The sequence below is a fragment of the Lactuca saligna genome, chromosome 8 (assembly GCF_052625555.1).
Source record: "Lactuca saligna cultivar CGN05327 chromosome 8, ASM5262555v1, whole genome shotgun sequence".
In the NCBI taxonomy this organism is placed as follows: Eukaryota; Viridiplantae; Streptophyta; class Magnoliopsida; order Asterales; family Asteraceae; genus Lactuca; species Lactuca saligna.
The window spans coordinates 27,469,544-27,486,134 of record NC_136424.1 but is presented as its reverse complement, the minus strand read 5'-3'; the positions used below and the strand labels follow the sequence as shown (position 1 = coordinate 27,486,134).

At 36.6% G+C, this 16,591-nt stretch overlaps 2 protein-coding genes across 3 annotated transcripts; both read right to left on the bottom strand.

The window, feature by feature from the left end:
- Nucleotides 1-1,246: 1,246 nt before the first annotated feature.
- Nucleotides 1,247-4,555, bottom strand: LOC145011977 (uncharacterized). Its single transcript, XM_078970732.1, has 6 exons — nt 3,306-4,555; nt 2,905-3,227; nt 2,529-2,664; nt 2,319-2,455; nt 2,099-2,222; nt 1,247-2,010 (listed from the first exon to the last, which is right to left on the bottom strand). The coding sequence occupies exons 1-6, from the start codon at nt 4,531-4,533 to the stop codon at nt 1,484-1,486; spliced, it is 2,475 nt and encodes an 824-aa protein (XP_078826858.1). The 5' UTR covers nt 4,534-4,555; the 3' UTR covers nt 1,247-1,483.
- A 4,734-nt stretch (nt 4,556-9,289) lies between these two features.
- On the bottom strand, nt 9,290-16,253 carry LOC145012683 (U-box domain-containing protein 44-like). 2 transcript variants are annotated; one of them, XM_078971480.1, is made up of 4 exons: nt 15,643-16,253; nt 14,887-15,444; nt 14,480-14,789; nt 9,290-11,358 (listed from the first exon to the last, which is right to left on the bottom strand). In XM_078971480.1, exons 2-4 carry the CDS (start codon nt 15,427-15,429, stop codon nt 9,482-9,484), a joined length of 2,730 nt encoding a protein of 909 aa, XP_078827606.1. In that variant the 5' UTR covers nt 15,430-15,444; nt 15,643-16,253; the 3' UTR covers nt 9,290-9,481. The 2 variants fall into 2 exon arrangements, with proteins under 2 accessions (XP_078827606.1, XP_078827607.1); XM_078971481.1 differs by lacking the exon at nt 15,643-16,253 and having other exon boundaries at nt 14,887-14,972; nt 15,223-15,394.
- Between the last annotated feature and the right edge of the window lie 338 nt (nt 16,254-16,591).

The window sequence follows — 16,591 nt, the reverse complement described above, 5'->3', positions numbered from 1 at the left end:
ATTTATTGACGAATGCAATCTTAATAAACATTGAACAAGTAAGGGGTGCCTAGGCGAGAGTAATTTAAGATGGGTGGCCTCTTGGGAAGTTTTTGTGTCGGAAGCCTAAAGCGGATAATATTGTGATACGTGCAAAAGAGGGATGTTACAATGTTGGTGATTTGTATCACTAATATTATTTAAGTGTAATGTGATTAATTTGTTGATGAATGCAATCTTAATAAACATTGAACAAGTAAGGGGTGGGGCAGAGTGCACACTTGTTTGAGTTTATTCAAGATTCAAAGTATAATGTCATTTATGGGTGAAGCCCCTGAACCAACGGGGGTCCAGGGACAGTTTCCCTGGTAGCGGAGTCCAAGGGGCAGAGGCCCTGGTTGGTTTTGACCCTAACATTGAATGTTGACTCTAATGGTTTAGCCCTGACATGGAATGATTTTTGTGGCAGTCTCGTGATAGTTTTTGGAACTGCCTTATGACAGTTTCTTCTGTTAGTTTTCAGACTAGAGTGTTATACCTGTTTTTTGGTCGTTAATCTGGTACCATATCTATATCATACTTCTTACATTCTTTGTTCCGAAAGATCACTGAATTGTATCCAATTGAGAGAGTTCGAGAGTATCATCGAAATACTTCAATTTGACAGTACAAACACAACTTTCACTTAATCCAAGCAAACGAAATACCCTAGATTTCTAATAGTAAGTTTGAAGGTTGAAGGTTTAGGTTTTAATCATTTTTTAGATGTTTGGATGTAGTTCTATTTTTGCCAAAGGTTAAACATTTGGATGTTTCGTAAAAATGACCAATTTTAATATAAGCATTGTTTGCATAATCATCATCGTAATTGTCATGAAAGAAAAAATAAAAAAGTTCTTTGAAAGAATTTCGATTAGATGAGGATTTCATCTCAAAATTGTTTCTTGATCAAGGAGAAGAGAGAGATTGAACTAGAATGAGAGGAGAGAAAAATCTGAGAGAGATTAGATTGAGAAATTAGGGTTCTTTAGAGATTGGTGTAATAGATTAAGGGGGGGAGAGAAAGAGAGAGGGAGAGAGAGAGAGAGAGAGAGAGATGTAAAATGACTAAAAGACCCTCATATGAGAGGCACGTGAGTTGAGCTAACGCATAGGACGTAATGGGGTTATCTCTAAGGACCAAAACTATTATGAAACTTGTTGATAAGGACTAAATTTGCAATTTTGGTCCCCACATAAACCAAAACCCCAAAAAAAAGGCACCAAATTTGCAATTTTCTCCTTGCTTACATGTTGACCATATAATTCAAATACATAGTATACAAATAAGTGACTAGGAACTAACATAACAAAATGACAATACTCGAGCAACATGTGACATTAACCCTATATAAAAAATTACGTATTCATAATCACAATTGGTTAAAAAACTTTAAACACAAATCATAACTACTCATCACAACTTGGTACTTCATTGTATTAGACATACCAACTAATTCTCACTTCAATTTCCCCATTTTCTGGTTTTGGAACAGTTTGTTTCCGTCCAAGTTCGGTCTTCCTTTGAACCGAGTCCAAGGCACACATTTAAACCTAACAACCGAGTGCTCATTGACCAAACTGCCCTTCCTTGCTTTCCACGAAGGGGAGACCAAGGGCAACTTTGTTCGCTGCATGGGCTCATCCAACCCCTGGTGCTAGACGTTGACCGCCCTGGTTCCATTTTGACCGAACCAATAACTTGCAAACCCAATACAACTTCCTCCATGGAAGGCCGGTTTTTAGGGTCCGAATCAAGGCAACTTAGTATGAGCTCAGCTGCTTTACTAGCACCTTCTGAAGGGTAGTTTTGTCCCAAACGTGGATCCATAATTTTCTCCAATTTCTTTATATCAGTTAAAAAAGGTGTAGCCCATTCCACCAAGTTTTGCTTCATGCCATCTTGATTATAATCAGATGCTCTTAACCCTGTAATGATCTCCAGCATCACCACCCCAAAACCATAAACATCACTCTTCACATATAAACGACCTGTAAATTACAATGTGCAAAAGAAGAACATTTTTATAAAATCTTTCTGACAATGAGATATATAACACCACCATTTTTATAAACTAACCAGTGGCAATATACTCAGGAGCCATGTAACCATAGGTGCCTGCTATGTCTGTTGAGACATGAGACTCTCCTTTGACAGGACCTGACTTTGCAAGTCCAAAATCCGAAAGCTTTGCATTGAACTCCTGAAATGTAATTATATATATGAATATTGATATGACAAAGATTTAAACTAAGATATGGAACATTAAAACATGAAATTTGATTGGTTTTTTACTTACCCCATCTAGTAAAATATTTGAGGACTTCACATCCCTACAAATGACATTATTTTCTGTAGTGTGCAAGAAAGCAAGGCCTTGAGCTGCTCCTGTGGCTATTTTAATCCTTGTGTCCCATGGAAGTGGTTCTACACCTTCTGAAAAATCCAATTTAAAACAGAAATTAATATACTGTTTATAAACTTAAAGATAGAATTTTTAAACACTTACCTCTGAAGAGTTGCATATCTAAACTTCCTTTTTGCATAAATTCATAAACAAGAAGAAATTCCTTGTTTTCCCAGCAATATCCAAAGAGTTTAACAATGTTTGGGTGGCTAAATGTTCCCAAGAATTTCACTTCTGCCTGTTGTGAAAACACACAAGATTAACATTTTGATTTTCACTACCGTTTTGCAGTCCATAAAGAATATGTTACATGGATATGTTCCTACTGGCGTTAGAGATAGTGTATTGATGAATCATCAAATAAATATGTTTGTTCAATTATCTAAGTATGTAAGAAAACATCATCTAATGAGTTTTCACAGAGTATATTTTAAAGAAACACAAACAGATACCATTAGATGAAAAAAGCTCAACAAACCTGCCATTCATTAAGACCTTGAGTCCTGTTGGGGCTGGATCTCTTAATGGCGACAGCAAGCCCATCACCAGCCTTTCTTGGGGAAAATGTTACACTGTCCAACCACCCTTTGTAAACCTTCCCATAACCACCCTCTCCAAGAAACATCTCCTGCTTGAAATTCCTTGTTGCACTTTGTAGCTCAGAAAATGTAAACATCTTCAAGATTGGTATCTTTGTGTTAGCATTAGGTAGCAACACCTTCTGAGAACCAGTTGCAACACTTGTCTTTTTGTTGTAAATACTTTGTCCTAGTTTCTTTGTAGGAGAACTCATACGACTTTCTGAAACAATAATCAACACCCACAACGAGAATTTAAGAAAAAAATACAATAGAAGTAGATAAGAAAGTTTGAACTTACTTGGAGATTTAATCAAGAACAATGACCATGCCTTTTCAATAAACATGGCTCTTCCAATTTGTTTTCGATCACGAGCACTGGACCCACTTTGCAGTGTCCATGCTAACACAAACTCAAGCCTAGCTACCACCTGACTCATTGTGGGTCGATCCTTTGAACGAGTGAGAACACATTCATATGCAATCCTCCCAAATTCCTTCACACAATTACCTGTTGTTTGTCCCTTTAAACATGGATCAATGATTTGATCAATCTTACCTTCTTTGATGCAGCTTTTAGCCCATACAGCTAGACTATGTTGCTGCTCATCTAATGTAAAGTCCAGAGCAGGCCTACCACATAACACTTCCAATAACACCACACCAAATGCATACACATCAGATTTTCGTGTCAGTCTACGAGTTGAAAAATACTCAGCATCCATGTACCCAAATGTGCCTTTGATCTGATCAGTATAAACATTAGTGGTCCCCACCAGATTTGCTGGACCAATCCTAGACAACCCGAAGTCGGAAACTTTAGCTGCTAAATTCTCGTCCAACAAGATGTTTGAGCTCTTGATATCACGGTGTATGACTCTGGATTTGACACCTGTACCCGAATGAAGGTAGTCCAAACCACGAGCAGCACCTATGCAGATTTGGAGCCTTTGGATCCATGTCAGAAGAGAGGAATTACTTCCGTTAACTTTTCTTTTGTGCAAATGATCCTCAAGACTTCTATTAGTCATGTATTCATAAACAATGATCATTTCTCTTTTATCGGATCCTTCATGGTATCCTAACAGAGAGACGATGTGACTATGGCGAAACTTGGAAAGCATCTCAATCTCTGCCTTGAACTCGGTTGCCCCTTGACTCGAATGTTCAAGATTCAACCTCTTAATGGCAACATCAATTCCTTCTTCCCCAAAGTCAATCTTACCTTTGTATACCTTCCCGAACCCTCCCTTTCCGATTACAAACGCATCATCAAAATCATTGGTGGCCAATTTGATTTCAGCAAGTGAAAAACATCGACATCTTTTATCCAGTAGCCATGATGAAGATAAATCCTTCCTCTGATCATGTTCTTCGTTGTGTAGGGATCGATGTTGATCCGATGATGATGATGATGACAGGGATGATTTCTTATGCTCACCATTGTGTTCCTCCTGTTGTTTCTGTAAATAATAAACAAGAATATCCAATATAGTAAGGATAAATATAAGAGCTGTAGAAAAGTTCATGGTTCTTGGAGATATGGATCAGTCTGTAATGCAAAAAGATCGTTAGAGTTAGAGATTGAGATGATATAGTTGCAAGGGTTTAATGACTATTGAAGAAGTCAACACAATGGTTACCATCGATGGACCCATATATTAATTTATGTTGCTTTTAATTGACAAATTGGTCAGTTTTATTTACTATTCAACGATTGAGTCACTGCATGTGTCACTCCCATCAACGGAACTTCACATCATCGATCTAGTCCATGTAGTCGTTAATGAAGACATGTGGCGAAACTGAAGATGTGGCAAAATTCACATCATCTGTAGGTCTACCCCTTCAGTCAACACGTTATATAGTCAATCATGTAATTATGCTACTACCCTTGTGTGGGGACGGTTTCTTGTGATAAGATTATTAATCACACGCCCACACATGAAAGTCACGATAACATGCAGGAATTGACAAACGGAATACTGGGTGATTTAGCAATATGCATGGTGTTGCGATGATTTAAGATAATTAATATATAAAGATAGGATTCATAATTTGTATATTCCATACAAATAAGTGCTTGCAACATTTATTAGATAAATTTAGACAGACGAAGTCACGAATTAGTTTTTTTTTTTAACAGCTAGACTTCAATTAAAAACAAGAAGTTGGAATTACATGGTACAATACAATGGGTTTTCAGCCCAAGAGTTCCAAATCAAATTCATACCCCATGGTACACAAATTAGTACTTAATTTAAACAAATATATAATAATGTTATTTTTATTATTAACTTAATATTTAAATTGAGAAGGGGATACATTTATGATCTACCCTTTTCTCTTTTCTTTTCTTTTTTTTTAAATCTATTGTCGACATGTACATGTAAATTACAATTAAATTTCCAATTGAAACTACATTATATGATTGTTTCTTTCAACAATGAAATTTGTAATATCTCATATTCTTAAGTAAATCAGCCTAATAGCTCCAGTATGTACCAATTGGTAAAGTTATATGATGAGTTCCTGGATCTTAGAGGGTATTTGTATCTACAATATAGCTCTGATCTTGCGTTATCAGGTTAAGAACCAAGTAAGTTCTTTTTTTTTTTGTCTTTTTAAATCATATGTGCGAATAAAATAGTTGAATGAATAATGATATGTATTAGACTATTAGTGTTAGTATACATAAATATTGTTTCTTTGTTGAAGATTAACCAACAACTTAAGCTTAAGGAATGCATAACTCATAGCCTTCTTCTCAAACACCATCTTAAGGTGTAACTCAACTGAAATACATTTTGACCAGGAAGAGAATGATGCCATTCGTAAAATTAAGAAATTGGTGGTATGAAGATCGAAACCACAGAAAAAAGTATTGGACACGAAAACAATTACCTTTAACAAGTTTCATTTGTAATGTTGCCCTATCATTTGAATCATGAGATCAATAGAATGTTTGTTGAACACGACTCTTTATATGGGAAACAACAAGACTTTTATGAAGACGCTTAAGGAGAACTTGCACTTTGTGAGACTACTACACACTTTTTCTTACTTGGAGTCTTTTCTTGGATACTTGGATGTTGGATTGTTTGGAGCAAATGAGCTCCACACCTATTTATAGGTGTTTCCACCTCATTATAGGAAGTTTCTAGATCTACATACATTCATGGCTATTCTAGAACTATCTACAATATTCTATATCTATTACAAGCTTTTATATGTTTCTAGAATGTTCTATAATGTCCTAGATAAGTATAGACATTCTTGTGTCTTCCATAGTGTTCTAGAATGTTCCATAGCCTTCCAGGGTCTTCCATCTCGTTCTAGAGTATTCTAGAATCTTCCGGCATCTTCAACACTCCTCCATCGTATTCCATAATGTTCTAGAATCTTCCAGATCATTCTAGAACATGCTAACTTCTTCTAGACAATAACATGATTCTATTGGGCTAGTGATGACCTTCAACACTCTCCCTCAGCACTAGCCCCTATTCGTTGTACCATGTTGAGCTGATAATTAAAGCCCTCATATTTGTCAGTACTTAACCCTTTATGAACTCCATTTGCTACTTGGTCATTAGTCTTGATATGTTTCATATTGACTTCTTCCTTGAGAACTTTTTCTCTTCCACATGTTTTGTTTTTCCTTAGTTGTTACAGTCGTTGCTTCGTATATTGTTTCCATAGTTGACAACGACATTCGTGGTTGCCTTTTGTTGCACCATAATATTGTCCGTGACCCCGATGAACTCTCTTATATAGTTTCTTATGCCTCCCGTTGGGGAACTTGTAAGCATGTGGGGTGTCCCTTTTACAAGCCCTGGAAAATTCCTGTAATATTAACATGTTATGACGTGATCCCTTATTGATCTGATCATCTCGTTTAGATGTTGCTTGGTTGAGAGATTTTACTTTGCTCTTACGAATTAATGTGTTTTTCTTCTTATTCGCCTTATCCGGTTTCTCCATCACATGTTCCACTTTTCGTCTAAGATGCGAGTTTTTATGTAACCCTAGTGACATTATGTTCTTCTTCTCCTTCGGAATGTCCATCTTTGAGGGAACAATTTCCTCCTTCAAGGCTGTCATAAACTTTGCCTCACTCTTCTTGAGACCTTTGTCAAGTTGCATAGTTGATAGGATTTGGGATCCAATCCTATTTCTCTTCAAGGGTACAATGTGAATTATTGAACCCTTAGTGATACGCATGGTATCATCTTTCTCAAATGACCAGGGTCGTACGTTGTCTAGGAAATCCATTCCCAATACCATACGATAGTCATCCATATGCACCACTGTCAAGTCTATGGTGCCTTCCCATTCTGCTATCTTAAGAGGTACTCCATATGCAACACCAATTATAGGCTTGGATAAAGAGTTGATGACTTTCAACCGGCCTGGATTTTTGGTGTATTTGATGCCCAACTTTTTAGCTTCATCTTTAGCAAGGAAATTATGGGATGCACCTGTATCTACTAAAGCCTTGGTGTATCCTCCATTTACCCTGGCATCCACGAACATTAGCCTTCCTCTTTTAGTCTTATTCTCTTCTATAGCACATAATGCCTCAGCATCCCATTCATCCTCTACTTCCTTTTTGGAAGTTACTACATTGCTTTCCACAGACTTTTTCTTTGACCAACAATCCTTGGATATGTGGCCCCACTTTCCACAATTGTTGCAGTTGCCTTCGAACCTCCTCCCCCGAGAACTCTTATTGTCGATCTTTTGAGATCTCCATGGTTGTGAGGTTCCTTGCTGACTCTTCCCTTTGTCAGCATTTTTGTATCCTTCTTTAGAAGGTGGCTTGAAATTCCTTCGACTTTTACTTGTGTAGAGTGCTTCTTCTTCACTTTTCAGCCTGATGCCTCCCATTTGCTTAACCATAGCTTCTTGGTTGGCCAGCAAATTCTCAAACTCTACAAGTGATGGTTGAACGGGCCATCCTTGTATAGCAGTAATGAAGCTTCTATATTCTGGCCTGAGTCCATGGATGATGATCCTTTTCATTCGAGCTTCTGCAATGACGGATTGTGGATCTAGTTCAGTAATCTCCCGACATATCGACTTGACCTTGTGGAAATATTGAGCAATCGTCATGTCACGTTGTGAGATTGATAATAGCTCGTTCTCCAAAAGTTGTAGTCTCGTATCATTCTTCTTTGAGAAAAGCGTCACAAACGTGTCCCAAGCTTCTTTCGGGGTGTTCTCATCCCGAATATGCTCCAACATCTCTTCTTCGATTGTGGTCTTCAAGGCAAACATTGTTTTGCCTGCTTTGATTTTCCATTTGCGCAAAGCACCATTAATGTCTTCCTCTGGTGGCGTAGTTTCGCTTCCACCAACGACCTCCCACAGATCTTGTCCTTGTAAGTAGGACTTCATACATGTTTCCCACGTTTTGTAGTTGTTGTTGTTGAGTTTTTTGATTCCTCCGAAGACTTGGAGATCACCCATCGTGTTGGCAGTACCTCGGTAATACCAAACAAGCTAGTTTCGACACTAAACTTGCAGAGTCACAAACTACTCACGATACAACGAGAATCACTTGTTCTCACTATCAAGAAACCTCGCTCTGATACCAGATTGTTGAACACGACTCTTTATATGGGAAACAACAAGACTTTTATTAAGACGCTTAAGGAGAACTTGCACTTTGTGAGACTACTACACACTTTTTCTTACTTGGAGGCTTTTCTTGGATACTTGGATGTTGGATTGTTTGGAGCAAATGAGCTCCACACCTATTTATAGGTGTTTCCACCTCATTATAGGAAGTTTCTAGATCTACATACATTCATGGCTATTCTAGAACTATCTACAATATTCTATATCTATTACAAGCTTTTATATGTTTCTAGAATGTTCTATAATGTCCTAGATAAGTATAGACATTCTTGTGTCTTCCATAGTGTTCTAGAATGTTCCATAGCCTTCCAGGGTCTTCCATCTCGTTCTAGAGTATTCTAGAATCTTCCGGCATCTTCAACACTCCTCCATCGTATTCCATAATGTTCTAGAATCTTCCAGATCATTCTAGAACATGCTAACTTCTTCTAGACAATAACATGATTCTATTGGGCTAGTGATGACCTTCAACAATGTTGACCCAAATCGATCTTCAAAGTATGAAAGAAGTCAAAGAGGCTTAGTTTTGAACTGTATACCTCAACAAACCGTATGAACTAGGAGGGAGAAGTGACATGGATTTTTTATACGCGTGGATTATATATCCAAGTAAGCATTTAAAAGAAAAATAAATAAACTGGTAACTGGTTAAGAAGGTTTCAGATTAACTCTTTGCATGATTTTGTCCATTATAAAAAACATCATTGTTGCATAAATTGGAAAAAGGTGAACAGTTGTTGCATAAATAAGCAATTAACCTATTTGTTCAATACATGAAAACTCATTACAATATTATTTAAAAATCATTTGGTGTAAACTATAAATCTTCTCCATGGATTATCTGTAGCCTTGTAGATTTGGTGTGTTAAGAAGATGAAGAAATAAACTCGAGAAATTTGGTATCTTGTCAACATGTTTCAGGGCACGTTCTGCAGTTTGGCGTGTTTGATAGTCACCATGTTGGAACGCATGTACAAGTGCTGTGCTAACATTAAGATCACCCGAAACATCATACGCTATATCTTCTATCCGTAAAAGTCTTTCCACCACCCAAACGGCTCTTCTCCATAAATTATCTGTTTGTTTTTCAAGCAAAATATCCATAATCGGTTTGATTCCTTCCACCTCACGTAAGACAGCCACCCCTCCTTCTATATTGACCCCATCATCTAGTAAAGTTGACAATGCAGCTAATGATGCTTCAGTTACTTTCTCATTTGTGTGATCTAAGAGTGCCACAAGTTTTGGCAAAGCTGATCCTTCTAATAGACAGAAAGTATCCCTTTGTGAACACACTCCACGGTGAACCTGACACAATCCAGTCACCACTGTTTGTTTGCTGAAATAGTGAAAGATTGGCATTTCGGGGAGTTTGCTTAGGATTTTGGATTGTCGAGATAAATTCTCCAAAGCAAAAGCCGAAACCATTTGCACATTGTCTATCCCGTTGACCTGAAGAAGGTCAACAAATAACCCTGCAACATCATGCTCACGACATAAAGAAACAGCTTTCGGTTCATCGGGTAACATGAATGTTAACCTTGAAAGGACACGTGTGAGCCCTTCTAAATACGGTGTTACAAAACGGCTTCCTCTAGGATCTTCTTGATGAACCATTCTGATTCTGGTAATCACCATTTCAAACGCGCCTTCTTCTAGCATTTGTCGTGTGAATCCAATATCTTTTTCCAAAAGATCTGCTAGAAGCCCAAAAGCTGAAACCATTTGCACATTGTCAAGCCCGTTGACCTGAAGAAGGTCAACAAATAACCCCACAAGATCATGATCACGACATAAAGAAACAACTTTCAGTTCATCGGGTAACATAAATGTTAACATCGAGAGGACACGCACGAGCCCTTCTAAATATGGTGCTACAAAACGGCTTCCTCTAGGATCTTCTTGATGAACCATTCTGATTCTTGAAATCACCATTTCAAACACACCTTCTTCTAGCATTTGTCGTGTGAATCCGATATCTCTTTCCAAAAGATCTGCTAGAAGCCCAACAGCTGCAGCTTGTTCTTCTGTACATGTTATGTTTTCCACAACTACTTTGATTAAACTACTTAGAAGACCAGGCGTCGTGCGTAAAGAAGTAGCTAATTCTTGACCCATGTTTGGAGAAAGATTCTGGAGAAGTTTTATTGAAGTGATGCGGAGATCTTGCTGTGGGGCTTCAATAAACGTAACCAAACTGTTAATAGCACCCGAGCTTTTAATTGCTGACACAACGCCAGCTTTAGCAATGGGGGAGCTAGTGAGTCCAACAAGAACATGTAGAAGCTTGCATTCCATTGTTGGTCCAGTGTTGTTGATCAAATGAAGATAGTTGTGAAGTATGTCTTCAGACACAAGGGTCTGGTGGTTGGGACCCACTGGGATAGAGTCAAAGTCACAGTCGGAGCTTGCTATGTTTGCAAGTATTGTAGCAGAGATTTCTTTGAATTGCATAGGGAGCTGCTTTGAGCCTGAAAAAAGACCTTTGATAAGAGGCCAAAGTATGCCTTGGTCAACCAAGATCTTCGCACTTGACTCACAAGATGAGATTTGATTTAGAGCAATGAGGGATGCTACTCTAGACTGCATATTATCACTTTTCAAGAGGTCGATCAATGATGAACCCATGCTCCTAGCCACGAAGATTTTTACATCATCACTCAAAGCCAGTTCAGCAAGGTATGAAGCCATGGACACTTTGATTTCTGGAGAACCTGAAAGCATCCAAGCCGTTAGCCTTTAATAGTATCAAGCATTCAAATTTTCAATAAAAGTAATTTGATACATAACTGATAAGATAAAAAGACATAGTCAAAATAACTAAAATACATAACAAATCTCAAAATTAATCTACCTTCGACCCTTTTAATTCCTTTCCCGTTATCAACATCTTCAAATTTTTCCCATTTCATCTTTTTCTAATATTGTACTCGAACCTTCCAAGTTTTTGTTTTCCGGATCAATGTCCCACTTTTTGTGTGGTCCTGATTCGGAATCCTCTAGAAAAATGTGATTGAAGACGGATGTTTGAATGAAAAAAAAAAAAAAAAAAAAAAAAAAAAAAAAACTTGTCTACCTTCTTACAATTCAAATTGTTTCTCTTCACATTTGATATGTATGAGTAAGGTGGTGTTTGTTTTTTGTTTGCAGGTCGTCTTCGTCGCTTTTGTCTGTGCCGTGCAGAGACTTTTTGTTTTTTAGAAGACTGCAGAACTACAAAGCTTGGTGCATCGTCTTCCTGACACGGATATGGACCAGAGTCTCCTAACTCTACAGACATGTTCTAGACTAAAAAACAACCTTTTTTAATGTCTCTTTTTTACTTTTTCAAATTCCTCTTTTTTGTAACCTCTTCAAACATTAACATTTTTTGTTTGAATGCCTTTTTTTGGTAATATTTCATCATTTTAACTACAACAAAATACAATAAATATCAAATATATCAGTTAATTCATACCATTACACTGTTTAAAAAATGACCTATCTTATTGTCATTAAAACCAAAAAATAATTTAGACAGACATTAATCATAATATAATGTCACATAAAAGAAGTAAAGAAAAGAAAGTGGTTATACAATAATACATAAAATTTGATCTGGATTTGTTAAATATTTATAATAATGTCATAAAAGTGCTAAGTTCAAAAAATGATTTCTTTTATAAAAAATATTGACCAAAGACGAATTGTCTGTATGATTCCAATATTGAATCTCATAAATGAATTTGAATTTGATGGAACCGTTCAATTATATAAAATTGGAACAATTTAAAATTCAATATTAAAAGTCTTTTACGATTAAAAAATCGATTTATTTAGATTTTATTTTATTTTAACAGTCTGCAGATGTTAAAAAAGAAACAAACTTCTTTTTGCACATTGCAAACGTTTGGTCCACCTCTACTACAAAGGTCTGCAGATATGGTCCTCATACTACAAACCTTTTGCCCAAGTACTCTAATTTCTCTTTGTTGAAGAGCTGCTAATAGGTTTTGAGAATACCTTTTTAGCAAATTTTTACAGTTTCGGGGTTTCCGAAGGAGAACCTTACCGGGAGTCGATTGGTTTCATCATCACCACATCCATTTGCATTGTTGCCATCAAATAAAAGGTTCTTATTTCATATGGTAAGTCACAAATTATTCTCGCAAAACACACTCTTTCTCTTCATTTTCAGCAATTCTTTCAAATGTTGCATTACACTTGCTACAACTTTTTTATCGAGATTTGGAATTTTCTTGGGATTCCACCCATGGCTAACTTTTGAAGATCATTTTTATCATAAAATCGTAGAGTCGACATAAACCCCAATCAATGTAAAGGAATGGTCATCTTTTCACATATCGCTAACACAATACTCTCGACTTTAGAGTAATTAGAAGAATACTGATTATCCTTCATCTCATCTTTAATCTCTCCTTACATGTCCGTTTTTTATATTTCTCCCATTTTAGGACCCATATCATCACCGAAAAATCATCACTCCTAATAGTTTCACCAACACTTTGTTTGATTTTTCTAATGTTCTCGTCTCTTTGTTTAACCTTGCCCCTTCATCAATTAAGAGCAATTGTATTAGCTAGAGCCTCTCTACAGTCCCTTCATCCTCATACTCAAACTCCATGGCCAGTGGATGATTCGAAGCCACTTTTTAATGTAGTAGACATTATTGGCATGGGTGGTGGTGCACATGTTTGGGTGTGTAAACATTGCAATATAAAGTAGTAAAGACCGGATTTGCTTCAAAAGCTTGGGTATGCAAGCATTGCTACAACAAAACCAATTTTTTTAATGATCAAATGGTGTAACGGTGAGGGTCCAAAATGGGAGAAACAACATGAGAAACGGACATGTCACAATAGATTAAAGATGTCATGAACGATAATCAATATTTTTCTGATTACTATAAAGTTAAGAGTATCGTGCTAGCGAGATGGAAAGAGACGACCAATTTCTTACAATTTTTGAGATTTGCATTGACTCCATGATTTTATGATAAACATTATCTTCAGAAGTTAGTCCCATGTGGAATTCCTAAAAAAGCTCCAAATCACAATAAAGAAGTTGTAGTAGGTGTAATAAAAGCGTTTGAACAAATTACTGAAAATGAAGAAGAAAGTGTTTTGCGAGAAAAGTCTACGACTTTTCATATAAAAAAGGACTTTATTTGATGGCAGCAACAGAAATAGATGCAGTGACAGTGAAACCAATGGACCGGTGGTCGGGTTATGGTTTGGAAACCCCAAAACTAGCAGAGATTGCTAAAAATGTACTTTCACAACCTATTAGCAACTCTTCAACAAAGAGAAATTGGAGCATTTACTAATACGTTCACAATGTGAAGAGCAACCATTTTAATTGTAAGAGGGTGGACAAATTGATTTATATTCATTCAAACATTCTTCTTTAATTGTGTTTTTTTAGTTACAAATCAAGGCCGTACAAAAAGTGGGACATTAATCTATAAAACATAAACTTGAATGGTTCAAGTACAAGATTAGAAGAGATGAAATGGGAAAAAAATCGATGAAGATGTTGATAAATGGAAAGGAAAAAAGCACGAGGGTAGACTGATTTGTAGATTTGTTATGTTCTTTTAATTATATTGATCATGTTTTTGTGTTATGAGTTATATATGAAACTACTTCTATTTAAACTTCAAATATTTAATTGTTGATTAATATGATTTTTTGAATGTTAGGATTTTTAAAACAGATGTGGAAATTTATATTATCACATAGAGGATTGAGTGATGGTTAAACTTTACCCACCTCAACATCATATGCACTAATATACTTATAAACTAATTAAAGTCTAGAAGTTTATGCAAAATACCTTCAATGAGAAGTGTCAAAAGAGGTTGCAATCTACCATTTTCAGCCATTTGCCTCGCATTATTCTCATTATTCTCCAAATTTCCAAGAATTTTATCAGCTTTCTCAACAGTCGACACATTTTCAGATTTACTACTTGTCATTCCAACTAACATCAGGATTGCTCCATTAACAGACCCGATTTTTTCACACATAGCCTCAGATTTCGAGAGCTCAAAGAGCAAGGAGATAGCTTCCTCTCTTACTTTCGGTTGTTCATCAGACAATAACTTCACTATTGTGTTCACATTATCCCCTCCCACCATTATCTCCTGCAACACAACAAAAAGAATCTTATACAAAGGTCTGTAAGAAGTGAATAAAGCATGAAAGTTCCATGACCGATTTTGATATTAAACATGTAGCAACCTTATTATCTTCATCATCCTCCACCACAATACGCAGAGTCTCTAAAGCTCTACACCTCACTCTGCAGTTACTAATCTTCAACATGCCTACAATCATTGGTATTAAATCAGCATTACTGATTATATGCTTATTTGAAATATTTTTTTGGCAAAGGTGTTGAAGAAACTCCAAAGCCTGCAAAATATCAGTCTCAGGACAACCAATATTCAACAACTTGCGTGTCATGTCAAGCTGAACAGCTTCATTCCTGGCTTTCCATTCTTCAATTGTGTTCCTCAAAGCAATATTTGGAATCATATCACTTGTTTTTAGTTCTTTTAATGTTAAGGGGCAAACCAGTTTTTTGTTGTTCTCTTTGCATCCACTGAACCAATTTTCAATAGACTCACGCTCAAAAGTTTGCCCATTTTCCAAGGTTACAGGATCTCTCATGATTTGTTTTGTAAAACGACATATGAATGCATTATAAATAGGCTCTATCTGTTGTCTTCTGTGTTGAAAGCTATCGTCTGATTGGCTACTAAGTCCTTGACTTTCATCCATTAGACTGAGTGTACCCTGTGGAAGGCATAAAGAAACAAATGATAATGAAGGGATTAAAAATAAAAAGTATTTTCCAAAGATTATAATCAGATCTTTTTTTTTGAAAGAGCAGAGTTAAAATATTCTTTCATCACAAGCAGAAGTAATTTATGAGGATTAGAAACATATCACAATGCCTAACTAGAATGAAAAATAAATAAATAAATAAATCACCTTGTATTTTGCTGCTCAATTGTAATTCTGGAGAGCTGAATTCATCCTTCGACCTTTGGTATAATTGTTGACGCAAAAGGGTTAATCAACGCTGAAAAAGAAAACTAAGAATGAAGAGGGGATTACTTAGTTTTACTAGTATATGATGGAATTAGGGCTTTCACCCTGAATTTCCCTGTCAAATTGAAAGAAAAGGGAAAGAAAGTGCCGATATGATCAAAATGAAAGAAAGGAGAAGGAAGGTGCCCAAGTGTCAATCAGAATGGTCGTCGTATTGATCCGTAGAACACAGTCAACCCAAAAGTCAGCATTGTATCCGGGTTGTTGGATACTTGGATAAGTAGTGGGTCTGGGTCTGGGTCTGGGTCAGGAGGCGGTTTGTGGTTGGAGGAAAGGAGTAGTGTGGAAGTGGGGTAAATAGTGGTGGGGAAAGCGACCTTGGTGATGAGGAACATGTGGAAGTAAAAGAGTACGAAAGTGAAGGCTTGGTCTGGTGGTTGTGGCCAAACATGCCGGAGTCGGAGATGACGAGGGCGAGGGCGAGGGCGAGGGCGAGGGCGTTGGAAGGAGAGGAAGCGTTGCCGGAGATGGAGAGTCGATGCAGTTACATTAGCGGGGTTTGGGATTTGTTTATTCTTGTTTTAATAAACTTCTAAAAATATTTTAATCCAAACAGTGAAGCGTCCTATTTCAAAGAATCTCAGAAAGTCACAGGACTTTGGTTTTTAAAATTTCAAACCAAGTTAACTTGCCTTTCTTCTCATATTTAAATTAGATAGTTTATTAAGAAATTTCATGAAATAACTATATTTTAAGGGGTGTTTTTTTCATCTTTTAACCATAAAATTTTGAAATCTGTAAAATGACCATCAGATCCTCAGAGAGTGCTCTGCGGATCCATTTACCATCTGAGAATCTTAGCACAGTGGAAAAGAGCTGGCAACACTAA

What these genes read in the sequence shown, in the direction of transcription:
- LOC145011977 (XM_078970732.1), bottom strand. Translation starts at nt 4,533, where the DNA reads ATGAACTTTTCTACAGCTCTTATATTTATCCTTACTATATTGGATATT. An exon ending in GTTCTTGATTAAATCTCCAA is followed by an intron (nt 3,228 to 3,305) that starts GTAAGTTCAAAC and finishes TTATTGTTTCAG; the next exon opens with AAAGTCGTATGAGTTCTCCT. An exon ending in TCCTGAGTATATTGCCACTG is followed by an intron (nt 2,011 to 2,098) that starts GTTAGTTTATAA and finishes TGTAATTTACAG; the next exon opens with GTCGTTTATATGTGAAGAGT.
- LOC145012683 (XM_078971480.1), bottom strand. Translation starts at nt 15,429, where the DNA reads ATGGATGAAAGTCAAGGACTTAGTAGCCAATCAGACGATAGCTTTCAA. An exon ending in AGGATGATGAAGATAATAAG is followed by an intron (nt 14,790 to 14,886) that starts GTTGCTACATGT and finishes GTTGTGTTGCAG; the next exon opens with GAGATAATGGTGGGAGGGGA. An exon ending in TTTGACACTTCTCATTGAAG is followed by an intron (nt 11,359 to 14,479) that starts GTATTTTGCATA and finishes GGATGCTTTCAG; the next exon opens with GTTCTCCAGAAATCAAAGTG.